Genomic DNA, 26,104 nt, shown 5'->3' with positions numbered 1-26,104 from the left:
GAACTATGGTATCGGGGTGCAGTGATACTGTATAACCAGGGTTCCCCTGAACTATGGTATCGGGGTGCAGTGATACTGTATAACCAGGGTTCCCCTGAACTATGGTATCTGGGTGCAGTGATACTGTATAACCAGGGTTCCCCTGAACTATGGTATCTGGGTGCAGTGATACTGTATAACCAGGGTTCCCCTGAACTATGGTATCTGGGTGCAGTGATACTGTATAACCAGGGTTCCCCTGAACTATGGTATCTGGGTGCAGTGATACTGTATAACCAGGGTTCCCCTGAACTATGCTATTGGGGCGCAGTGATATCACTGTATAATTAGGGCTTCCCCTGAACTATGGTATCGGGGCGCAGTGCCACTAATGATTATTTATTTTGCAGTGAAAGCTTGGGGTCAGCTTAGAAATAGATGCATCTTATCCAATATGAGATTGCCCGGAAATTTATGTTTTTAAGTTGCAGGAAATTACAGCAAATGGCTTCTTTATTGCAATTTGTTTTCGCCACAGCCCCCCTTAGGACCGCCCCCTAGTGGTGACTTGTAGGAAAGCCCTGTAATCTGTACAGTGGTGACACGTCCCACCCTCCTTCACAACTCCTCCAACACCACAGCTTCATATTCTAAAATGTCATATTTCTATATCTTTTCACGCTATTCTAGACGCGTTGTATTCGCTGCACCCAGAGGGCCGGCCGAAAGCAATGAACGTCTCTAAAACTGACTGACAGAATGACTGACGGTGAACGACTCCACAAAAAGTAATTTCAACAAACTCATCAAAAGCTCATGCCGGCTGCTTCCTGAGACGAGACACCCTGCAGGTGGTCAGACTGACCTGTGACCCCAGCGGGGATGGGTGCAGGTGGGGGAGGGGCGGGCGCAGGCGACGGAGGGGTGGGTCCAGACGGGGGGGGTTTGGGTTCTCCTTGGCCGGCCGTCTGGGTCACCGGGGGGCCCTTGGTATGCTCCTCCTCCTCCTCCTCCTCATCATCCTCCTCCTCCTCCTCGACAGGGAAGTCCCACTGGGAGGCGCTGGTCCGATCGTTGACATAGAAATAGCGTCTGTGCTCTCTAGAGTGGGACAACAGAGATAGAAGGCACACGTCTCAACCACTGGCCTGGGGGACTGGCTGAGGGCAGGGTTCCCTGGGGGGAGGGGAGGGGTGGTGGGGGTGGGGGGGGTAATGCTGGACTGGACAGATACTTCAGCTGTCCAGGAGAAGAGCCAAATTAGAAATGGGACATTGAGGACACGATGATAGGGAACCCACCTTGCTCTCGAAAATTTTTAAACTTAAATAAAATTAGAAAACAAAATCATCTTAGTTGGATCCTGAAAAGTTTATCAAAAAAAGTAGCGCTAAAGAAGTTCCACATCGTGGTTGTCATGAAATGCTGGGATTGAGACAACCACTCCGTCCCAAAACACAGGAGGACGATGCCGAACAGAGAGCATCATCATCACCATCATCATCATCATCATCATAAACAACATAAACAAGGAGGACAACAACAGGCACACAGTTATGTTGTTGACATAATAAGACAAATAGAATTGGTCTGACCTGCTGGATCCACGTCAGCGCTCCGTCTTCACTTTTACTATGAGGCTTGTGACACTCGTTGTTTTCCCATGGCGTCACTCTGTGTCAGCATTGCATTCTGGGGGCTGTAGTCCTGTAAAGTGCAAAGCTCTCCCACCACAACCACTTTCCTACCATGAACCTCCCCCCCGCCCGCCACCACCACCGCCGCGGCCCCTACTCCCTTCAGACTGGACCCCGTTTATCGGTCTAGAAAACCGCCCTGACAAAATGAGGGCTCGAGTCTGTGAGTCTCTGTGGTAGGAGGGGCTTATCGGGAGCCAATCGGGAGCCGGGCAGGCCCAGAGCGGCAGCTCCCTTACCCAGTGTCTGCGAGGCAGGCGGCCAGCCAGGCCCGCCCACAGAAACCCGGCAAAAGTCCGTTTCTGGTTCTGCCTTTTTTTTTTTTTATCCACTCAATGACTGGTTACAAGCTTCTCCCCCAAAGGCCTGTTTTAAGAGGTTTTAAAGCGTCTGCGCGGGGTGTAGTAGTCAGATGATGAGGGGGAGTTTGTAAACATGTGAAAGGTAAGGAGAGCGTACCTGTCCCAGTGGCAGGACCAGCCTTTAGGGGTGGCGTTAAGCTCAGAAAGTTTTATGTGCTCGGCGGCTTCCAGCAGCCTGCGCCGGAGATAGGTCCCGCTCAGAGCACCCTCCCTCCAGTCAGCGATCCGCGTCTGGGAGGGGTGGAGAGAGAGAGGGGTGGGGAGAGGGAGGAGTGGTGGAGAGAGAGAGGGAGGAGGGGTGGAGAGAGATGGAGGAGGGGTGGAGAGAGAGATGGAGGGGTGGAGAGAGGGGTGGATAATGAGAGGAGGGGTATAGAGAGAGGAGGGGTGGATGAGAGAGGGGGGGTGGAGAGAGAGAGGGGGGGGGGTGGAGAGAGAAGAGGGGTGGAGAGAGAGAGGAGGGGTGGAGAGAGAGAAGAGGGGTGGAGAGAGAGGAGGGGTAGAGAGAGAGAGAGGAGGGGTGGAGTGAGAGGAGGGGTGGAGAGGGAGAGAGAACAATTATATAACCAGTCATTCTAAATTAAAATGGTTAATTAGCATTTATTTAAAATATTATTTTGCATTCCGTTTCATAGGGTGAATGTGTAAGAATGTTAAATGAAGTGAACACGCGAGATAGTAATAAGAGGTCTAGAGACCATTTCCTAGTTCCTACTAGCTGCCAGTGCACAGAAAGTGCTGAGGCTAAATGAAAATAATAAGAAGCTGGGTTCATTAATTTGATCTCAGAGAGAGACAACAGTTAGAGGAGACCAAGAGGTGGATGAGTAAGAGGAGAGGAAAGACAATAGAAGAGACGAGAGAAGAGAGGAAAGACAATAGAAGAGACGAGAGAATAGGAGAAAATATAAAAAGGAGATAATAAGAGAGAAGAGAAGAGATGAGCGAAGAGAGGAAAGAGAATAGAAGAGGAGCTAATAATAGGAGAAGAGAAGAAAGGAAAGAGAATAGAAGAGAGGAAAGAGAATAGAAGACAAAAACCTGAATAGAAGAGGAGAGAGAATAGAAGAGGAGAGAGAATAGGGGAGGAGAGAGAATAGGGGAGAGAATAGGGATGACAGAAAGCAAGACCGATGGGGGGAAAGATGGATTACAGTTGGGTACCTTATGAAGGCTCATAATGAGAATTTGAAATATTAAACACGACCACATGGCTCATTGCCAACTGGTATAAAACAAAAATGAATTGTTAAATATTTCAGAGGTTGCACTAAGACATATCCTCTGTATTCGGTTAGCACTTTTGTTGGCTATGTGAATAACCCATTTAATCAATAACACAAATACTACAGCCGCATTTGTACAAATGCAATCTTGTAGATAGACCTTTTCAAATTTTGTGCAAAGGGTAGATCAAAGAACAATTGTGATGAGATGTGGAAGGCTAGGGGATGAAGTCCACAACAAGGCTGTTTTCTCAGTGTGACACGGACCTGTAGACTGATCCTCTCACCTCGGTCTGTAGCAGAAACTAACTTAGAACCTGTAGACTGGTCCTCTCACCTCGGTCTGTAGCAGAAACTAACTTAGAACCTGTAGACCGGTCCTCTCACCTCGGTCTGTAGCAGAAACTAACTTAGAACCTGTAGACTGGTCCTCTCACCTCGGTCTGTAGCAGAAACTAACTTAGAACCTGTAGACTGGTCCTCTCACCTCGGTCTGTAGCAGAAACTAACTTAGAACCTGTAGACTGGTCCTCTCACCTCGGTCTGTAGCAGAAACTGACTTAGAACCTGTAGACTGGTCCTCTCACCTCGGTCTGTAGCAGAAACTAACTTAGAACCTGTAGACTGGTCCTCTCACCTCGGTCTGTAGCAGAAACTAACTTAGAACCTGTAGACTGATCCTCTCACCTCGGTCTGTAGCAGAAACTAACTTAGAACCTGTAGACTGATCCTCTCACCTCGGTCTGTAGCAGAAACTAACTTAGAACCTGTAGACTGATCCTCTCACCTCGGTCTGTAGCAGAAACTAACTTAGAACCTGTAGACTGATCCTGTCACCTCGGTCTGTAGCAGAAACTAACTTAGAACCTGTAGACTGGTCCTCTCACCTCGGTCTGTAGCAGAAACTAACTTAGAACCTGTAGACTGATCCTCTCACCTCGGTCTGTAGCAGAAACTAACTTAGAACCTGTAGACTGGTCCGCTCACCTCGGTCTGTAGCAGAAACTAACTTAGAACCTGTAGACTGGTCCTCTCACCTCGGTCTGCAGCGGAAACTAACTTAGAACCTGTAGACTGGTCCTCTCATCTCGGTCTGTAGCAGAAACTAACTTAGAAACTGTAGACTGGTCCTCTCACCTCGGTCTGTAGCAGAAACTAACTTAGAACCTGTAGACTGATCCTCTCACCTCAGTCTGTAGCAGAAACTAACTTAGAACCTGTAGACTGGTCCTCTCACCTCGGTCTGTAGCAGAAACTAACTTAGAACCTGTAGACTGGTCCTCTCACCTCGGTCTGTAGCAGAAACTAACTTAGAACCTGTAGACTGGTCCTCTCACCTCGGTCTGTAGCAGAAACTAACTTAGAACCTGTAGACTGGTCCTCTCACCTCGGTCTGTAGCAGAAGCAGGTGTAAATTTGAGATGGTCTTTTTGTTGATTTCCAGGAACTCCATCTTGCTGGTTAAGGTGTTGGCCAACTCTCCAATCTGAAACTAAAATGAACAGTTTTGAGCACAATACAGTCGTTTCCTTTTTCTTCTACAACAAGTTAAGGTTGCAACGATTCTCCATAACCACAATTCAATCCAACGTTCAATTTCCAAGTCATGACTACAATGTTTGGGCTTCTGTGTGTGACATGACCCAACACCGTCTACTTCAAGTAAAGGACACAGAGTTTGATATGGAGGATGGAGACATAATAAACACCAGTCTATCTTAGATGGAACGGATAGGAACAGTGAAGGATGTCTGGTTCATGGAGTCAGTAGGGAACATACCGTAATTCCTCTAATAGTAACCCCGGCTTGTATTTGTTTCAACTGTAGCGGGTACCAGGCTTGTATTAGGAGGAGGCCTGTATAAGAGGGAGGCCTATATTTCAAATTTTCAAGCGGATCATAATGAATAAATCAACATTTTGTGTCAGTTTGAACCCAGTAAAATGTACTGGGTTCATTTATTGAAACCAAGTACTGTATGAAATAGTAAACAGTGCAATTAGGTGGTCACTGGTCATTTCAACGTTTTCAAAGTGAAATAAAGTAACTAGCTCAGTATGCAGCTCAGTATATTAGTAACCCGGCTTGTATTAGGAGGCCGGCTTATAATTGCTTAGCTCAAGAGCGCACCCGGCCATTAATAGAGACCCGGCTTGTATTTGAGACCCGGTTACTATTAGAGGAATTACGGTAACCTGAGCTCTAACCTCGTTGAGGCAGAGAACTCATAATACATAGATTATAGAAGCAAGAAGTCCAGACAACAACGAATATTAATAGTACCAAAACATGTACCAGTAGTAATACTACCATCACCACTGCTGCTACTAGTACTATTACTACCGCTGCTACAATGAATATTCCTTTACCTCGAGTACTAGAACATGTACCACTATTAATACTACTACCACCACCACCACTGCTGCTACTAGTACTATTACTACCGCTGCTACTACAATGAATATTCCTTTACCTTGAGTACCTAGTAGTACTAGAACATGTACCACTAGTAATACTACTACCACCACCACCACTGCTGCTACTAGTACTATTACTACCGCTGCTACTACAATGAATATTCCTTTACCTTGAGTACCTAGTAGTACTAGAACATGTACCACTAGTAATACTACTACCACCACCACTGCTGCTACTAGTATTATTATTACTACCGCTGCTACTACTACTGCTGCTACATTTAGTTACTACTACAATGAATATTCCTTTACCTTGAGTACCTAGTACTAAAACATGTAGCTAGCACCACTGCTGCTACTAGCACTACTATTACTTCTGCTGCTGTTACTATTACTGCAATGAATATTCCTTTACCTTGAGCTCTGGGGTCTCCACCTCTTCTTTTACCAGGGCTTTTGTAACCGTTTTCTCCTCCATTTTGTCTGCTTCCTTCTCGTCTGCTTCCAGAAGTTTCTCTGGGATTTTACAATTCGCTGCAGGACACAAGAGGAATAGTATTTACTTATTTTTTTATGATTAAAAAACGCTTATTAACACCACAAATCAGACAATGTTACATCAATTTGAGCCATTGACTGAGCTGCTGAAAGTTGTCAAAGCTCCCGACTTCTCAACACCAACACGCAACAGGCATATACAAACACCACAACTCGTTTGTTGACTTGGAGAAATCATTGGACTGTATAATTCTTAGAGATTGATGAAAAAATACAGAGGCGTGACTTCATCTGTGTCACAATTGACGAGACGTTCAATATAACAGTGGATCTAAAACTGATTACATATCTGAAACTAGAAAGTGGGGGGAAAGCTGAGACCTGTTTTCTTGGCAATCATACTGTTGAAGCTGGTAATGCTCAGCTCAGTGCTATTATGACAAGGTGGTGGGTGTGCTGCGCGAGAGGGGTAGACATGAGTCGGGTCATCGGTCTGGCCAGCGCTATGACGGGGAAACGCGCAGGAGTGGGTGCTTTAAGGACAGTCCCTATTCCATCCAAGTGCACTGCGTAGCACATCGTGCTGCAATGGCAGCAATTGATGCAGCAAAAGCCGTGGGTAAAATAGATGAGTATAAGCGCACTGCTAATGGAGTCTACTCATTCTACAAACACTGCGCAACGTTAACTAATCGCCTCCGCCAACTGGTGGCATCCCTCAGCGACGAGGATATTATGCGGAGCCTGAAACAGTCCTGTGCCGTGCGCTGGCTTTCCCTACATCGCGGAGTAGAGGGCATCCAATCCAACTGGCCATTTCTCGTCAAGGAGCGTAATGTTATTCTGAAGAGCAATGTGTTATAATATACTAATGATGCAAAAATCAAGACGGCTTCTTTTGTTGAGAAAACATTACGCACGCAGTCACGCACACCAAATGCGCGATTTTAATGTAGCCTAATCCATCCGCTTGTCAAGGCGAAGCTGTAATAGGCCCATTTAATTGTTATATCATTCTCAAATCGTTTTCAGTCCAAAATATAATACTACGCTGTAACATAATGTTGTCATTCATGCATTGAAAATAGATATGGCAGTTTTTTTTATCATATGTCCGACAAACTGTAATCATTCCGGACATTCTGGCCGGCAGTATAAAATCCTAGCGTGACCCCTGATATATATATATATTAGGGGTGTAAAGGTACACGTATCCGTACCAAACCAAACCGTTTCAGTGTGTACCGTACCGAACGGCTGTGTAGTGTGCCGAACGAATACAACCGTATGTTAACCACTAACGACCGTCCACCGGGGGCTGTTTTTTTCACAATCTAATATAATTATAATTATTTAAAAAAATATTTACAAGTCGATTATTAATTTCAATATAGAATATTCGTTGACAGCCCTACAAGTACAATTAGTTACTGCACACTACATCACCCTTGAGTGGAACACTGTACCGAAAACCCGTACCGAACCTCGACTTCAAAACCGAGGTACGTAGTGGGCGGCTAGGTGGTGTAGTGGGCAAGGCGCTCGCCACCAATGCAGGAGACGCTGGGTTCGAGCCCAGCTCTCCGCATTGCCATCAGCTTGGCTGGTCGTTCATACTAACACAATTGGCAGTGTTAGGGGTGGGAAAGCTGATGGGTGGGGATCGGACGTTGTGGACAGCGACTCCTACAGGTCGGTTGGTGCGCCTGCGCAGCAGAATCAGAAAGCGACGGGGGCGGCGTGTTCCTCCCACGCAGACCCCCGCCGCTGAGAGACCGTGCTGTGCAGGTGAAAAGATGCGACGGCTGCTTCCGAGTACCAGAGGGGACACGTGATGTAAGGCTTCATCCACATTGCAGCCGGCTTGTTGGAGGCATGGTCTAACAGCGTTCGAGACAGGGGAGGGTAGAATTGGACGAAATTGGGATGGGAGAAAAATAGAGTGGCCGCGGAGAGAGAGTGATCATGGCGTGACTGATGACGGCAGGGTTCAGAACCCAACGTGGCCGCGGAGAGTGATCATGGCGTGATGACGGCAGGGTTCAGAACCCAACGTGGCCGCGGAGAGAGAGTGATCATGGCGTGATGGCGGCAGGGTTCAGAACCCAACGTGGCCGCGGAGAGTGATCATGGCGTTATGACGGCATGGTTCAGAACCCAACGTGGCCGCGGAGAGTGATCATGGCGTGATGACGGCAGGGTTCAGAACCCAACGTGGCCGCGGAGAGTGATCATGGCGTTATGACGGCATGGTTCAGAACCCAACGTGGCTGCGGAGAGTGATCATGGCGTGATGGCGGCAGGGTTCAGAACCCAACGTGGCCGCGGAGAGTGATTTAGAGTCAGAGCAATCTAAAAAGCCCCGTTTGGAAATAGTGATTTTTTGTCACTAGATGGCAAACTTGTGGAATCTCAAGACAAAGTTGTATGTAAGTAAGCTATTGTAAACTACAACTGGCCAACCATATCCTTTTTGGGAGTTCTAGCGTCAAGAATGAAAGTAGTCTATCTTTCAGTTTTTTTTAATAGCACTTTATTCTAAAATCATCCCTCAGGGTAAAACTTCTAGATATTGAAAAATGATATAGAGACAGAAGCGTCATGCAGGTCCCCAATGGTTTGATTACTATTTCCCGTTTCATGTCAAGGAAAAGATAGTTCCATGTTTATCACATCTTTCTGGGAGGCGCGTTGCAGTGTCATTTATTTTGTAAATATTACCTATACTAGTAGTCATGTCTCCAATTGTATTGGTTTGCCCTCTTGTGGACATAATGTGCAATAATAATAAAGGAAGGAGGTATTGTATAGTTTAGATACATTAAGTATAAAAATGGCGGAGTTAAAATTGTATAGTAGTAGGAACCAGTTTCTCAGGAACTTAGCATGTCCTTTTTTATCGTGCACATCTCGTGTCTTACCCATTTTCGTAAAAAAAAATTGTATGCCTATTTTTATTATTGTATTTTGCACAATCGATGGGGGCATGAGCACCCGCATTTCACTGTATGCCCTGGTATGTATGTGACAAATAAACCTCTTGATTCTTGATAATAGATGTCAGAGTGTTTTTTTTGTGTGCCAATTTTGACAGCCCCATAGCCCATCCACTTGAAGGCTCTTCTGCAGACCACATGGTTTATTTGAGTTACTGTTGCCTTCCTGTCAGCTTGAGCCAGCCTGGTTGTTCTTTATCCCCCCCCCCCCCCCCACCATTCTCTGTAAACTCTAGAGACTTGTGTGTGGAAATCTGCCGTTTCTGAGGGCGTTTTCAGGCGGGTGATGAGTGAGTGGCCCGAGCTTCTGCTGTTAAGACTCTGGACTGACCTGTCTGTGTTCTCCTGCTGTTAGACTCTGGACCGACCTGTCTGTTCTCCTGCTGTTAAGACTCTGGACTGACCTGTCTGTGTTCTCCTGCTGTTAGACTCTGGACCGACCTGTCTGTTCTCCTGCTGTTAAGACTCTGGACTGACCTGTCTGTGTTCTCCTGCTGTTAGACTCTGGACTGACCTGTCTGTGTTCTCCTGCTGTTAGACTCTGGACTGACCTGTCTGTGTTCTCCTGCTGTTAGACTCTGGACTGACCTGTCTGTGTTCTCCTGCTGTTAGACTCTGGACTGACCTGTCTGTGTTCTCCTGCTGTTAGACTCTGGACTGACCTGTCTGTGTTCTCCTGCTGTTAGACTCTGGACCGACCTGTCTGTTCTCCTGCTGTTAGACTCTGGACTGACCTGTCTGTGTTCTCCTGCTGTTAGACTCTGGACTGACCTGTCTGTGTTCTCCTGCTGTTAAGACTCTGGACTGACCTGTCTGTGTTCTCCTGCTGTTAGACTCTGGACTGACCTGTCTGTGTTCTCCGGTGCGTCTGAGCTTCTGCTGTTAGACTCTGGACTGACCTGTCTGTGTTCTCCGGTGTGTCTGAGCTTCTGCTGTTAGACTCTGGACTGACCTGTCTGTGTTCTCCGGTGTGTCTGAGCTTCTGCTGTTAAGACTCTGGACTGACCTGTGTCCGTGTTCTCCGGTGCGTCTGAGCTTCTGCTGTTAGACTCTGGACTGACCTGTCTGTGTTCTCCGGTGTGTCTGAGCTTCTGCTGTTAAGACTCTGGACTGACCTGTGTCCGTGTTCTCCGGTGTGTCTGAGCTTCTGCTGTTAGACTCTGGACTGACCTGTGTCCGTGTTCTCCGGTGCGTCTGAGCTTCTGCTGTTAGACTCTGGACTGGCGGCGAGGACGAAGGCAGTCTTCCAGCGGGCTTTCTTCACCGGGACAGCGCGGGGCCCAGGGCTGGCGTCCTGGCTGGCCTCGGAACAGGGACTGGACCCCCCTGACCTCCCATCACCCTCCTCCAGTGCACGCAGCTCAGCCTAGGGGTCAAGAGGTCAAACAGAAGATGGGACATTCTCAGGAGCTGAAATTAACACCTTCCTCCTGTTCCTCTAGTCTACACAACCCCACCTTCCTCATGTTCCTCTAGTCTACACAACCCCACCTTCCTCCTGTTCCTCTAGTCTACACAACCCCACCTTCCTCTCCTGTTCCTCTAGTCCAGGGGTTCCCAAACTTTTCAGGCCGCGACCCCCAAATAACGGTGTCAGAGAGCCGCGACCCCCACTATTATAGGAGGTAAAAAATTAAAAAAAAAAAATCTTTTATAACTGGAAATGTATGGTTGAAACATGCAAACGTTCAAACGCACACACACTAATAAGCATTGGAGCCTTTTAACCATGGCCGGACTGGGGAAATCATTCAGGCCAGGAAATATAGCCCCAGTCAGGCCACTTTTTAAGCAGGGGGTCTGGGGGTCCCCCACCAGGAATTTTTTTGTTACAAAGACTTCATTTCCTGCATTCTGGTGCAGGATTTTTTTTATTTGTACCCTTTAAATGCCAGTGTTTGTGATGGCATCACAAATGATTGTTAAAAAACAGGCTAGCATAATGTATGATTAGCAACACTGATTTTGATGGATTTTCTGTTTTTTTGTAATGTCAGATTGAAAAAAATACAATCTTTTATTCAACTTCAGCCCTGATCATAACACCACATTCATTTTATAATTCTAACCCTTTAAATGCCAGTGTGTGTGATGGCATATATTTGCAATATATCAAATGCAAAGTACCGGTAGATGGGGGGGGATTATTACAGGCTAGCATGTGTCAATGACAGTTTTTTGTAAGGGTCCCGCCTCCACCAATCACATGCGGCTCCCTTTGTGTGTGTGTGTGAGAGTGAGTGAGTGAGTGAGTGAGTGAGTGAGAGATTTTTATTTTATTTAACCTTTATTTTACCAGGTAGTCACTTGAGATCAAACTTGTGTGAGTTGCAGTGATCTCCTGGTTGTTCCCCACCTAGGTTATCTAACTATTGCGCTGCTGCAACTAGAAACACTGGCCTGGCCTGCTTCCAAGTTCAGTGGCCTGACTGCATTACATTTTTTATTTTTATTTTTATTTTATCATCTGGCGACCCCCCCCCCCCCCCGGTTCGCGACCCCCACTTTGGGAACCCCTGCTCTAGTCTACACAACCCCACCTTCATCCTGTTCCTCTAGTCTACACAACCCCACCTTCATCATGTTCCTCTAGTCTACACAACCCCACCTTCCTCATCTAGTCTACACAACACCACCTTCACTACACCCACCTTCTTCCTCTCCAGAGCCAGCTCCAGCTCCATAGTGTCCTCCTCCGTCTCCTCCTCGGCCGCGGAGTTCTCCTCTGACTGGGCCCTGCTGGGCAGCTGCTTCGTGTCCGCGGGGAGCGCGTCGGGCTCGTGTGGAGGTGTAGCGGGGGACCCGGGGACGCTGTCCTCCCCGTCCGAGTCCACGCTGGTCTCCTCATCCTCCTCCTCCTCCTCCTCGTCATCCGCAGCTTCGGGGAGGCTGAGCAGTGTCTTCCTCCACTTCTCCTCCGACTCCTTGACGTCAGAGGGGATGAGGGGGCCGAGGAGGGAGGCGGCCACGCCGCAGCGCTCCTCCTCCTCGCTCCGCAGGGCGACCACGCTCTCCATCACCTCCTTCAGACACAAGGACCAGCAATGAGAGACTGGAACTCTTGAGCAGGGCTGAATCTAATTCAGAATAATATTGCAATTGTGATGCGATTCACAATAATAGGAGGGAATTATAATTGTTGTCATTATTTTGCAGAACAAAGATGTTTTCTTAAAAGGGGAACACCACCCGAATTAAGAATTCCAGTACGCCATTTCCATTGCCTAGGAATAATTTTGATTGATGTTGAAATCATGATTATTAAACATGATTAGTCATCGATTCGAGAACATCATATAACGACGACTGAATTTGCTTTACCTGTCTTCTTGACCAAAGGCCACCTTTCTTTCATCTTCTACAAGTTACCAAAGACATTTCTAAATAACTGCAGAAAGGCACCGTGGCTCCCTCCCTCCCACCAGCAGAAACTACTAGGAGGGGGAGGGGCAGAATGCACTGCTGTGAAGGAAGGGTGAGTTGCGTTTACAACACAAGACAAGATGAGACGACATGCGGCACAATAATAGCTTCACCTCTTCATTATTTTGATTTCACGATCGTGGGAAGACAAAATCATAATTGACACTAGATTAAATCGCCCAGCCAGGGGAGGAAACTAACTTTTTGGCTTACCAGCCAACTGGCGAGTATCTGATTTTTTTTACCAGCCAAACAGATTTTTTACCAGACAAAAAAAATCGCTAATTGTGATAATTACTTCTTTGTACGTCTTCGTCTAAATTGATTTTCAATCATAGTAAATTAATCACACTGTCTCTACTCTTCAAAATATTACATCATTAAATCACATATTAACATTAAAGAGGGAACTATTCTGGACTGGGTTGGGCTGAACTGGGCAGTGAAAGATGCTGGGTTGGGCTGGTCTAGGTTATACTGAATGATGAATTGAAAATGAATTGAAAATGGGGGACCCTGATGTAAACAAGACGAAAGTCTTTCTCTGGTCTGCATCCCCTTAACAATTGCATGTATTGAGCCGTACTGTACTGTACCCATTCTGCAATCTGTTAAATAAAGTTTTCATTCATTCATTCATCACAGCTCAACTACTAGGAATGTGTGTCTGACTCTTAAGTGCAGGAAATATTCATCAGAAAGGGGGGACATGATGGAGGGAATGGAAAGAGCAGGTTTGACAGGAGCAGGGTTGAAGGGCATATTGGAGTGTGGAGGAAGTGGACAAGGCATTAAGCAAACAGGACTGAAATGGGGGACCCTGATGTAAACAAGACGAAAGTCCTTCTCTGGTCTGCATCCCCTTAACAATTGTGTGTATTGAGCTGTACTGTATTGTACCCATTCTGCAATCTGTTAATAAAGTTTTCAATCAATCAATCAATCAATACTGGTTTAGGTTGGACTGAGTTGGGCAGTGAAAGAACCAAGCATTTCACTGTAATGTAATAGCTAAATAAAACAACTTGAACTTGACTTGTTACATTTGCACTCTGGTTGTATGCCAAATGTATTCTGGTTGTACTGTACTTGTGCTGTAAGATGACAATACATTGGAACCGAATCGACAACGCTAGGGGTTCAGCAGGTGTATTCTGAATGCCAAGTATGACAACATCACCGTTGTGAAGGGCATATGGGCGAGTGGTGATATGGGGGGAACCCCGGTAATAATAAAATGTCACTCGGCTGCATTTAAGCAAAGCCGCTCAGTATAGTCCACTATGCTGAACGCGCGTTATGGTAGCTTGTTACATGCTAGGTAGCTAGCCGGCTAATGCTGGTTGACTTGTCATTCTCATCCGACTCGAAGGAGACGCGTCGCGTGCTGTTGTTCGCCCCCATGTCAGACCGCACTGATATCCGAAAGCGACGACTCTACATGCAATTATTTTCATCCACTGATGTGTTTTTGTAAGTTTGTCTACGTTGTCAAGCCGGCTGCCGGTGGCAGGAGTCTGTAGGTCCGCGCGCAGTGGTCTGTCCACTTCCCCTAGATGGGCGGCATCTTCTAGAAAATGAGTGTTCATTGGAGGAGCTTAGAGCGCATCTGTACAACGATGATGTTCATTGGTTATGGTCTGATTATTATGTGGCGCAAATGGGAGGAATCAAGGGGGGAGTCAGAGTTCGGTTTGTGCCAGTGAGCGAATCAGCAGATTGCAGAATGATTTGTTTTGTAATTACTAGTACTCGCCAGACTGGCGAGTGCTCTTCATGAATTACTCGCCAAACGTAAAAAATACTCGCAATTGGCGAGTAAAGTGGCCTAATTTCCTCCCCTGCGCCCAGCCTTACTATCAAGCCCATTGCAAACGTGAGTACAAGGCAAAAAAGGGTGTAGTTCCTAGGGTTGGGTACCGAACGACCTACCGTACCTCAGTTGTTAAAAATGTGTGCAAACTTCAAATTATTTATAATCATTATTATTTTGAACAATTTGTTTATATATATATATATATTACAGACACATATCTTTAAATAAAAAATTATGTTTTACAAAATAACAAATATAAAATGATTAAACAACCACTCTAGCAGCAATGAACTATTCTGCGGAACTAACTACACCTGAAGATGTCGATGCCTCAGTGTCGTCCACGGAGGGCTCTTCAGTGCTGGCTGCAGCTTGCTAGTTGCTACGTGTAGCTGCTGCTGCTGGGGGCTTGCATTTTTTTCGCATCAAAAACGCTACACTCCTCAGCTTTCAGAAATATGCTGTGCTTGACCAGGTGTTTCCTCAAGTTACTTGTGTTACCCGGGCTGCCCAGCTTTGCATTTTGCGCTACAAATATTGCAGCGCTGTCTCACCTTTGTAAAGTGTAACATGCAATGAGAGACTGGAACTCTGAGCAGGGCTGAATCTAATTCAGAATAATATTGCAATTGTGATGCGATTTACAATAATAGGAGGGAATTCTAATTTGTGTCATTGTTCTCAATTTTGCGTTGTCTGCATCTAGCTTTGTAAAGTGTAACCACACCTGCAACCGTTTTTGGCTTGCCATTGCCCCGACTGCTTTGTTGTTGTTGAATCAAGTTAAATCCTAGGTAAGCGTGTATTGTGCAAGCGAACGTTGACATGAACGTGCGGCACACTTCATAGGTTTCGAAACGTTGACGTCAGACTTTATAAAAAAGTTAAAGACATATCACACTGATTTGGAAACGTACCTTCTTCTTTGGCTCCTTCTTCAACTCCGGTCCAGAAGCAGGGTCCGGCTCAGTAACGCAACCAGTAGTCGGTGTTGTACCATTGCCATTGACGACAGAGCTGCAAATAGGAATTTAAAAAATAAAATATACAAGGTCAGAATACATACTCAAGACTCCCTGCAGTGTTTCCAATGAGTTATCTGATGGAGCAATAGAAAAAAATTATTAATAGGCGGCTGAGTGGCGCAGTGGGCAAGGCGCTCGCCACTAACGCAGGAGATGCTGGTATCGAGCCCAGCTCTCGGCGTTGCTACCGGCTTGACCGGCCGTCATACTAACACAATTGGCAGTGTTAGAGGGTGGGAAAGCCGGTGGGTGGGGATTGGACGTTGTGGACAGCGACTCCTACAGGTCGGTTGGGTGACGCCGGAAACAGGAAGTATCGGGGGCAGCGTGAGCCTCCCACGCGTTACTCCTCTCCACTGAGAGTTCGAGCTGCTGCGGTGAAAAGATGCGACAGGCTGCCTCCTCGTGTACCGGAGGGGACAGATGATGCAAGGCTTCTATCCTCACTACAGCCGACCAGTGGGAGGCATAGTCTAGCAACGTTCAAGACAGGGGAGGGAAGAATTGGAAAAATTGAAAATGGGGAGAAAAAATTGATAAAAAAAAGGAAAAAAAATATGAATGCGTCACTGTATCAGTTTGATACAAGACATTAATAATGTGTTATTGTGTCAGTTTGATACAAGGTGAGACATTATTATGTTTGATACAAGACAAGACATTATTAATGTGTTATTGTATCAGTTTGATACAAGACATTATTAATGTGTCAGTTTGATACAAGACAAGACATTATTAATGTGTTATTGTATCAGTTTGATACAAGACATTATTTATTAATGTGTCAGTTTGATACAAGACAAGACATTATTAATGTGTCAGTTTGATACAAGACATTATTAATTATTAATGTGTTATTGCGTCAGTTAAATACTAGGGGTAGGACGATACATCGATCTAATTATTAATGATCCAATAGGATCGATGCAACGTAAAAAGATCGGTTCATATCGATACTCTTATTTTAAAAATCCCGTGGTGAGTCTCATATCCGCCTACAGCACTAGCTCCAGACAGTCTGCCTATTTGGTCGCATTTTGCGACCAGAAATAAGTTCCTGCTTTTCTCCCCTGCAACGGGTCAAATGCATCTAACATGCTTTTCATCCTCGCCATTCCTTTATGCCCACATCGCGTTAAAGACTGAAACTAACGTTAGCTGCTTATGCTAGCTAAGCTAAGTTGCCTGTGAGCTAAACAGCGGAGTTCTATTAGTGAGGAAGGGGGGGGGGTCTCTCTCACTCTCTCTACATTCAATGTCCCTTTCTCTGTGTGTGTGTGTGTGTGTGTGTGTATGTGTGTGTGTGTGCATTCGCGTCCCATGATCTCTGGTCTTTGGAAAGATCAGAGGAGTTTGATAGTATTTACTGAGGATGGACAGATGTTGATATTTAAAAACGTAAAAATAATGCATAATAAATGAATACATGATCATGCAACATAAAAAAGCAACGGTTTGGGAGAGGTTTTAGATTGTGTAGTATTTACAGTGAACAGGAGGTCTATTTGTATTAAAAACAATAGATTGTTTTTCATTTAAATGTCTGGAAGAGCTCAAACAGAAAAATGTCAAATGATATTTTCGTTGCCTTTTTTGAGTTGATCCAAATGTTACTGATTGTGTTAAACATATATCGTCTCATATCGATCGCAGGCACCTGAATCGAATCGTATCGTGGCATACTTGTGATATTGGCAAATATTGTATCGTTGTCCAAATAATCGATATCGTGATGAAACTGGTGATTCCCACCCCTATTTAATACAATACATTATTAATGTGTTATTATAACAGTTTGGGAAATGTATCTGTGCTGGGGCCTGACTGATATTGGGGTGGGCCGCGACAAATACACGCATGTATGGGAAACAAGGCTTTAAAGGAAATAATTGTGAAATTGTGACTGTGTATACTATGACGGCACTAGCTACCCTGCTTCAGACACATGACTCAAGGACGTGCGTGCATCCGGTCTATTCTCTTAGTCATCGTTGGGGTTTTGGCTGAAGTCTCTTACCGGTCAGCGGCCTGCTGCAGGCCCTGCACCTGATCGGCCAGGTAGTGAGGCAGCTCCCAGGCCACCTCATTGGTCAGTGTGTTCCAGTAGTAGTGGCAGCCGGAGGTGTCGTCCCAAACCTCCTGCCAGTCTCCCATCTCCACACCCACTGCAAGCACAGAGAGAAGGGGACTTCATCACAACCAAAACACTCAACATTATGCATCTGTGTAAAATTGTGTTAAAGGGGGATAAAACATGGAGATACTATGTCAGAACAAAACAAACTGAAAATACCAGTGGTGTAGACTAATCCATATGCCACCAAATATCAACCAAACAACATGGGCTTTAAAAAGGTGCTACAGATAAGATTTTTATGTAGAGTAATAATTACTTTTTTGGCGGAATAAAGTTATTGCCCCCCTCCCCCACACACAAGACTTATTGATTAACGAGGGTCCAAAATGTATGTTATTTACATGTTGTGTGCATGTATCCCCTCCCCATTTCCCATTTCCCCACGTGGAATGCACCCAATTGGATAAATTACATGCTGGTGCTATAGTGCCACATCTAGTGGCCGTATGTCATCTATTCTATAGCACCTTCAATCTCAAGGCGATTCGTTTGAAAACGAATAGCTACTAGCTAAATGACTAACAGCTAAATGACTAATAGGTTGGTGTGTTACTGGTGAAGTGGTCATGTAGTTTGAGCGCTGGCCATGGTTACCTCCAGCTAGCGAGTACTGGGTATCGTACTGGAACGCCGTCACAGCGGCCACAGTACTCGGCTGTTGCTCCCCCTCCTCTGGCGTTGGTTGCTGGGCTTTAGCTTCGGGCCCGGGGGGGCTGGAGGACGCCTGGTCCTCTGTGCTCGGCTGCGTGGTAATTGCATCGATTTCCTGTAAAAATAGAAGGACGACGTTAGGGTTTATATATATATATATATATATATATATATATGGTTTTCCTTTCATATTCACATTTTATTCAATGTTTTTACAGCCAAACTTCAGGCCTAAGACTGGAATATAAAAATAACACTTCTTTGACATCTTCCAACAATCCATGTACTAAAAGCTAGGGATGCACAGAAACTTCTGCCACCGAAAATTATCGTCCGAAAATGGTTAAAAAGGCTCTTTCGGGGCGCCCCAGTGGCGAACCACATATCGCGCTGAGTCGCGGCACGGCCGACCCGGGTTCGATACCCGAACCCGTCGTTATTTGCCGAATGTCTTCCCCCCACTCTGTCTCCCGTTCCTCCTCTCTCTCTCTACTGGACTGCCCAGTAGAAAAAAGCGATAAACGCTAAAAAAGAAATCTTAAAAAGGGGCTCTTTCGGCCGAAGGTTTTAGCACCGAAAATATATCACAGAATGTCAAAGAACAGGGTTACGTAACGTTCGTAACCTAAAGTGTTGTTGTGATGACGTAATCAAAACGCGCAATGTGAGCAGCTCTTCCTGCGTTCTGCAGCCTGTGATAATTAACTCCTCTTGGGAATCGCACTAACGCTAACGCACTAACGCTTCCATTCCTCTTTGACACGTCTCTCGTAAGCTACGTCATCCCCCGATAAGAGTCTCTGGAGATGTAGTAAATACAACAGTCCTGTGTGTGTGTCTTTTTTTTTCATTTTTTCCCCGATTTTTCTCCCATACCACTGTTAGTCGTTATGCCAATTCCCAACCCCCTTCCCGGTTGTTGCGCACTTTCCCCTACTGTTGGTCCGAGAGGCCGGAGACTGTCACATGCTTTCTTCCGACGCATGTGCAGCCAGCCGGCAGCCAGCCTGGCCGCGCAGATTCTCACCGGGAGAGTGTAACGTGTGGAAGGTCGCACTACCTCTCTCCAGATCCTACCCTTGCTGAGCAGGCGCCCAGAACGAACTGTAGGGGTCGCTGTCCACAACGCCCAGGACCCACCCACGGCTCCCCTCCCCCTAACTCAGCCAAACGAGTTAGTATAGCGATCAGCCCGATCCAAGGCAATGCTGACTCTCCGGGAGTCGAGACCGCAGCCTCTTGCATTGGTGACGAGCACAATCTCCGCTACGCCACCTGACCGCCCTGTGTGTCTTTATGCAGATCGTTATGCAGTTTTAAAGCACCTTGGCTTTGTTCTGAATGCACTTTGTTGCAGTTATCCTACAGAGAAAAGAAAATGCACTTGACTTTAATGCACATTTTGTTGTATGCAAAGAGAAAATGTTTAAATTGTATAATCTTTCAGCAGTCAGTCTGGAATTAATGTATGCATTCAAAAGTGCTGAATAAATGTTTTATGGGCCCATAATAGTGATTATTAATATTATTTAAGTTAAGTTAATCCATAATCATGTCTTTTGCCATAATCAGGTAGCTGAAAAAAAAAGAGAAATAAATTATATATATATTTATATTAATCATTTTCGACCTTTCGGCATTCGGCCAACTGTTTCCTATTTTCCACTTCCGACGCGCTGCCTGGGAGGAGCGGGAATCAAACCAGGTACCTCCGGAATACCAGACGACTTCTCTACCTCCCACTGTCGTATATCAATCCGATATCCAATACTGGTATCAGTACATCCCTTGTAGCAACAGTAAATGTCTTTGCCAGGGGCAGCATTGTGGGGGATTGTAGTCGTCTTGATGTCCAAAGGCCAAACACACACCACCAGCCAGCCACACACCAAACAAAAGGTCAAACGGGGTTTGATATCCTTTGAAAAGATATACTACTGTCTCGGTTCTCACACGCTAAAACACAGCGCACATTCATTTTATGTCATCTTCCGCCAGACACTCGGAACTCGCTTGTCTACCGACAACCATTTAGGTTCCGTGTCCCTACTAGGTCTGTCTTAGAGTTGAAATAGCCAAGAGCAACTGACACAAGGCCCTCAGCTTTGGATGACTCTAAAAGTTGATCTTGCACCCTTTCTTGTCCCAAATGCCACGGTTGGCAGCTGGGGGGTTTAATAGGATGCGCAGGAGTTAATATTTTGTCATCTAGAAAAATCTACTATTTTTAATAGAAATAACATTATTCCCTGTAATCCATATTGAAAGCTAGTACATTTTAAAATGATAGTATAAGGGACTACGTTTGTTCCAATAGCATAGAATTAAATGGTGTTTTGTCCAAAGTGCCTGAAGTCATGGTAAGTCCAGATCCAGCCCTTACTCTTTGAAAGCCATGATATTTTACTCTTTGAAAGCCGGGATAACCCTGATACTTTACTCTCTGAAAGCCAGTGGAAACCCCTGCTACTTACAGCCATGAAGTTGGCCAGTATGTCAGCTGACTGGTTGAGTTGAGTCTTGACAGCTGGAGGTGGGTTGTCTCCTGAGTCTTCATCCTCACTGTCCTCATAGGCCCCCAAGAGAGACAAGCCCTCTAAAAGAAAAACAGACAGAAAATGTGTGTAAACACTTTACTTGCTTTATAATATAATTACAAATAAAAATTTTACTGTCTTTTACTATTATGCACTTTGCTACAATGTAATCGACTGTGCCTATGTTACTACCTACTATGCTAATATGTACTACTATGCACTCAACGTGTAGCACTCAAGTTTGACAAACAATATCACTTACCCTTAGCTGCCAAGAGTTGTACCTGTACAGAACTTGTAAGTTGCTTCGGATAAAGGTGTCAGCTAAATTACTTAAATGTAAGAAATAAAGTACACTATTTGTATTCAACAAGTGGAGCTTTTGCATGTTATAGCACATTGGTTGTGTTCTAATTATAGTCATAACAAATATGTACAATAAAGGCCAATGCATGTAATGTTCTGATGTGATTATGAATTGAAACACAGTCTGTGCTTAGAATACATACACACCAAACACAAACAACTCACCTGGGGCCTTCGCTGCAGGTGCAGGGGGCCTCATAGTGTTTTTCAGGAATGGGTGTCCCTCGGCCTCTTGTTCGTCTGTAAAAACCCATACGGTTCGTTGTTAGCAGGTAAAAAACAAACTGGTCAGACGACTACTGCTTGACCTTACCCCCAGAACCCACCTCACCCCTGCCCACTTTGACAACCTAGGATGGCTTAGAGTAGACGACAGAGTACAGCAACTTGCAATGGGCCTGGTCTAGAAGATACACTACACGACTAAGGTACCCATGTACATGTCAAAATACTTCCCAAAGGTCAGTGAATACCATGACCACAACACCAGAGGGAGCTCCACAAATCATGTTAAACCCAAATTCGGCTCAAACAAGGGACTAAACACGTTTCGCAATTATGCCACATCAATGTGGAACGCCCTACCCACAGCTAAGGAATGTGAATCACTACCCACTTTTAAAACCACTCTCAAAGAGCACCTACGGGAGACTGCAATTCGAAACTGGCCCCTGTAAATATCCTAACACAACCCCCTCCAATGTACAGTAAATGTCCTAACCCAGTAATACACGAGACGAGACCCTCTTCTTGGACCAAGTAAGGTTGTCGATAATCCAATGTACAGTTACCCCCACCCCCCTCCCCCCTCCAATGTAGTTTCTTCGTCACATGTATACTCTTTTTTTTTTTTACTCTTTGTATCACAAACAGTAATGTATTTGCAAATCTGGTAATATGTCATAAATGTATAGATGTAGCAGTACTGTCCATCTGTATGTCATGTATGTTATGATGAATTGAAAATGGGGGACCCTGATGTAAACAAGACGAAAAGTCTTTCTCTGGTCTGCATCCCCTTAACAATTGTGTGTATTGAGCTGCACTGTATTATACCCATTCTGCAATCTGTTAATAAAATTTTAAATCAATCAATCAATCATTGGTGGCTACGTAACGTCACGAGTGCGCAGTAGACCAGCTAACATGTTAGCTAAGCTAACGCCAACCGCCAGCATAACCGACATAACGTTAAATATCAAACGCCAATAATAAACTACGACCGATACGGGGCACAATTGATCCAATATCGTTAAACGAGTTAATCCGAAAACGCGTCTAATTCAGCAACTGAGCCAAGCGGGTTTTACGGGGGAAAGGCCCGCATTCTATTCTCCCCACGACCGACACATTGCACGTTAGCCCCGCTAGCTAGCGAACAACAAGCCATTTTGCGCCGCGTCCATTGTCTCTCTCTCTCACCCTCGGAGCCCGAACCTGCTTCTTCCCTCCCGCCAACCGCGACACGGATCCCGGGAGGAGGCGACAGCTGCAGTATTGTCCTTCGTCCCACCGCCGTTCCTACTGCGGGACGAGTCTTCTTCCCCATCTCTCTCTCGCTCTCTGCCCGCCGGTGTGTGTCTGCAGACCGCCGCTCTGCTTCTCTCTCTAGGCGGGTCGGTGCGCTCCTCCTGCTGCTCAATATGGGATATCTGCAGAGCCGCAAGCCCAACGTTTGGGCGGGGCTTCGGGTCCTGTACTTGGTTTGAGGCGGACATTCGGGTCCTGTACTCGGTTGAAGGCCCGTCTAAAACCAAGTACAGGCCCCGAAGCCCCGCCCAGACGTTGGGCTTGCGGCTCTGCAGATATACCCTACTCCGTTCCACAGGAAGCTGCCTCTATCCACGTCCGGTGTCAAAGGGCGTATCGTGCTGATTATCATTCTGTTATTGTCGCGTCGATAGCGGCTGCTAATGTTGTGATGAACGCGAGTTATTATAGTTAAAAAACACCATCGTCAGAAATGCTCAAAAAAGATACTCTCTGCCGTTACACACACACAACGTTTTCTGTGTCCGTGAAATGAATTGTGGAGAGGAATGCTACACGAAACTAATAACAAGGGCGGAGAACGGGAGAGGAGCAGCTTATGTGTGACTGGAGCGACCCAGGGACAGCCAGAGAGAGGGGCAGCTGGGACTGGGAGGCAGTCGGTGTCAAGGACAGGAGACTGCGGTACTACAGACACCGCTGGGCAAGGCGCCATGGGGGGTATGTTGTGGCTGCAGGGTGTCGCTGGTGTCACACTTCTCAAAGCTCGACGGACCCTGCTCCAGGCTGCCGTCCTGCTCTGTGTTCTGGTCCTGCTGCTCTGGGTGTCCATCTTTCTCTACGGAAGCTTCTATTACTCCTACATGCCTACCGTCAGCTTCTCCACACCCGTCCACTACTACTACAGGTCGGACTGTGACACCTCGGAGTCTGTGCTTTGTTCGTTCCCCACGGCCAACATCTCCTTATTGAGGAACGGACGGGATCAGGTGATGGTGAGCGGCCAGCCTTACCGGATCTCCTTGGAACTCGAGATGCCAGAGTCTCCGGTCAACGAACACCTCGGCATGTTCATGATAAAGATGTCCTGTTACGCCGAGGGCGGCGTTAGCGTGTCCTCTGTGGCTCGCTCCGCGATGCTCCACTACCGCTCCTCCCTGCTGCAGACCCTGAGCACACTGCTGTTCTCTCCCCTGCTGGTCACCGGCGTGGCCGAGCAGAAACAGCTCATCGAGGTGGAACTCTACCCGGACTTCAAGAGCGACGTCTACCGACCCGCCGTCGGAGCCGTCGTGGAGATCCAGTCCAAACGGGTTCAGATCTACGCGGCCCAGCTGAGGATCCACGCTTACTTCACCGGTATAAGATACGTGCTCTACAACTTCCCCCTGGCCTCCGTGGTGATCGGCGTGGCCAGCAACTTCACTTTCCTCTGTGTCATCGTGCTCTTCAGCTACCTGCAGTTCATCTGGGGCGGGATCTGGCCCCCGGACCAAGTGCGCGTGGTGATCGGAGACGACACGCGACTCCAGCGGCGGAAGGAAGAGGCCAAGAAGCGCCTGGGTTCAGCCTCGACCCCGCCGAGAAACGCGGAGAAGCTCGGGGCGGCCGGCCCTCCGATGGAGCCCGAGAACCTGTCCTGTGATTTACAGAGAAACGAGTCCCCCGCCAAGGAGCCCTCGGTGGCCCTGGAGGCCCCTGGGACCTCTGAGATGGACGTCGTCGACGAGGAGGAGGCTGCTGGGTCTCAGGGGCCGGAAAAAGGGACGCAACGCCCCGAGATCCTGCTGGACGGATCTCCGAAGCAGCAGCCGGGTGAAGCCACCACACTCCGCCAGAGACCCGGCCCCTGGATGAGCCTATGAGCTGATTGGATGAGGCTGTGAGCTGATTGGATGAGCCTGTGAGCTGATTGGATGAGCCTGTGAGCTGATTGGATGAGCTGATTGGATGAGCCTGTGAGCTGATTGGATGAGGCTGTGAGCTGATTGGATGAGCCTGTGAGCTGATTGGATGAGGCTGTGAGCTGATTGGATGAGGCTGTGAGCTGATTGGATGAGGCTGTGAGCTGATTGGATGAGCCTATGAGCTGATTGGATGAGCCTATGAGCTGATTGGATGAGGCTGTGAGCTGATTGGATGAGCCTGCAAGCTGATTGGATGAGGCTGTGAGCTGATTGGATGAGCCTGTGAGCTGATTGGATGAGGCTATGAGCTGATTGGATGAGCCTATGAGCTGATTGGATGAGCCTGTGAGCTGATTGGATGAGGCTGTGAGCTGATTGGATGAGCCTGCAAGCTGATTGGATGAGCCTGTGAGCTGATTGGATGAGGCTGTGAGCTGATTGGATGAGCCTGCGAGCCGTCAGGCTTAGCATAACGAAAACTACTTCATCGCCGATGTCACGTGAAAACCTAGTAACTCCAATTTGACTTTGTACTTAAATTCCGTGATGGTGATTTATGCTAGGGATGCCCCGATCACGTTTTTTGCCACCGATACCGATCACCGATCGTCGTGATCCATATCGGCCGATACCGATCCGATACCGATTGTTTTTGATTAAAAAGAAATTAAAAATTATTTTATATAAAACGTTTTTTTTTTTTTTTTTTTTTATAAAATATATATATTATATAATTAGACTTGTACTTGTATTATCTGCGACTGCGAGACATCGCCACCACGCAACAAGTCAAAATGCTCACTATCTGCAAACAGCTCCACTGTCTGTGTGTACTCTAGTAGCCCAGCTCAAAAGGATTCTCCGGCGCTGCAGCGGGACCCCATTGGTAACGTTAAGTGCTTTGGTCGTTTCACATTCAGCAAGCCCTCAGCTCGAATACGCATTAAATCAATGTTATAAGACATTGATATCAAGAGCTATCTGTAGCTACTGCTAGCCGGCTAGATGACGTTAAGACAGAACTTTAGTTCAATGGGACATTTCGTTTTGAACAGTAAACGAACGTCAGCTAACGCAAGCTAACTGAGGTATGAACATGAACTACTAGACTTTCTGGATCATTTGTTGATATCAGGAGCTATCGGTAGCTAGCCGGCTAAATACCGTTAGACAATGCCTACTAAACGTGAATAGTTGACTGGGTAATTTTGTTTAAACAGTAACGATAGCTAGGTAGCTAACGTTAGCGCAGGTCGAATGCAGTGCACTACAGACTCGAGCAGAGGAGCCGCACCTCTTTGTTTACAAACTCTACACGGGGGCGGGCGGGGCTAGGGAGGAGGAGCAGCGGCAGTTTGCAGGTCGTGTGTGTCTAAGACAGACAGCGAGTGAGAGCTTCGCTTGATCGGTTTGACGGTTTCCGCTATCGGCGAATATGACTAATTATCGGAATTCACAGATTGCATATTTATACTGAGTATCGGCCGATAACGATCGGTGGCCGATCGATCGGGGCATCCCTAATTTATGCCCTTGTGTGTGTATTATGTTTTGTCTCCCTGCAGCATATGATGC

General features: G+C 46.5%; 2 protein-coding genes across 2 annotated transcripts in view; one reads left to right on the top strand and one right to left on the bottom strand.

Annotated features, from left to right (window-relative positions):
* Positions 1-22,717, bottom strand: part of fnbp4 (formin binding protein 4) — a 37,376-nt gene extending 14,659 nt beyond the window's left edge. The window contains exons 1-12 of the mRNA XM_084335513.1: positions 22,554-22,717; positions 21,297-21,371; positions 20,703-20,824; positions 18,172-18,343; positions 17,458-17,605; positions 15,333-15,432; positions 11,828-12,199; positions 10,347-10,542; positions 6,098-6,216; positions 4,652-4,756; positions 2,136-2,269; positions 845-1,080 (exon numbers count right to left, since the gene is read on the bottom strand). Coding sequence (XP_084191639.1) covers positions 845-1,080; positions 2,136-2,269; positions 4,652-4,756; positions 6,098-6,216; positions 10,347-10,542; positions 11,828-12,199; positions 15,333-15,432; positions 17,458-17,605; positions 18,172-18,343; positions 20,703-20,824; positions 21,297-21,371; positions 22,554-22,680 — 1,906 coding nt within the window. The 5' untranslated portion in view covers positions 22,681-22,717. The remainder of the gene's footprint in view (positions 1-844; positions 1,081-2,135; positions 2,270-4,651; positions 4,757-6,097; positions 6,217-10,346; positions 10,543-11,827; positions 12,200-15,332; positions 15,433-17,457; positions 17,606-18,171; positions 18,344-20,702; positions 20,825-21,296; positions 21,372-22,553) is intronic.
* Positions 22,718-23,042: 325 nt separating this feature from the next.
* Positions 23,043-25,300, top strand: LOC311245613 (seipin-like). The gene has a single exon (XM_084335522.1). It carries the CDS (start codon positions 23,171-23,173, stop codon positions 24,485-24,487), a length of 1,317 nt encoding a protein of 438 aa, XP_084191648.1. The 5' UTR covers positions 23,043-23,170; the 3' UTR covers positions 24,488-25,300.
* The last annotated feature ends 804 nt before the right edge of the window (positions 25,301-26,104 follow it).

This window comes from Notolepis coatsorum (genome assembly GCF_963971535.1).
Source record: "Notolepis coatsorum genome assembly, chromosome: 18".
In the NCBI taxonomy this organism is placed as follows: Eukaryota; Metazoa; Chordata; class Actinopteri; order Aulopiformes; family Paralepididae; genus Notolepis; species Notolepis coatsorum.
Note: the sequence above shows the minus strand (reverse complement) of the source record. Positions and strands in the feature narration are given on the sequence as shown.

Excerpts from the sequence above, each read along its gene's own strand:
- LOC311245613 (XM_084335522.1), top strand. The coding sequence starts at position 23,171 with ATGCTACACGAAACTAATAACAAGGGCGGAGAACGGGAGAGGAGCAGC.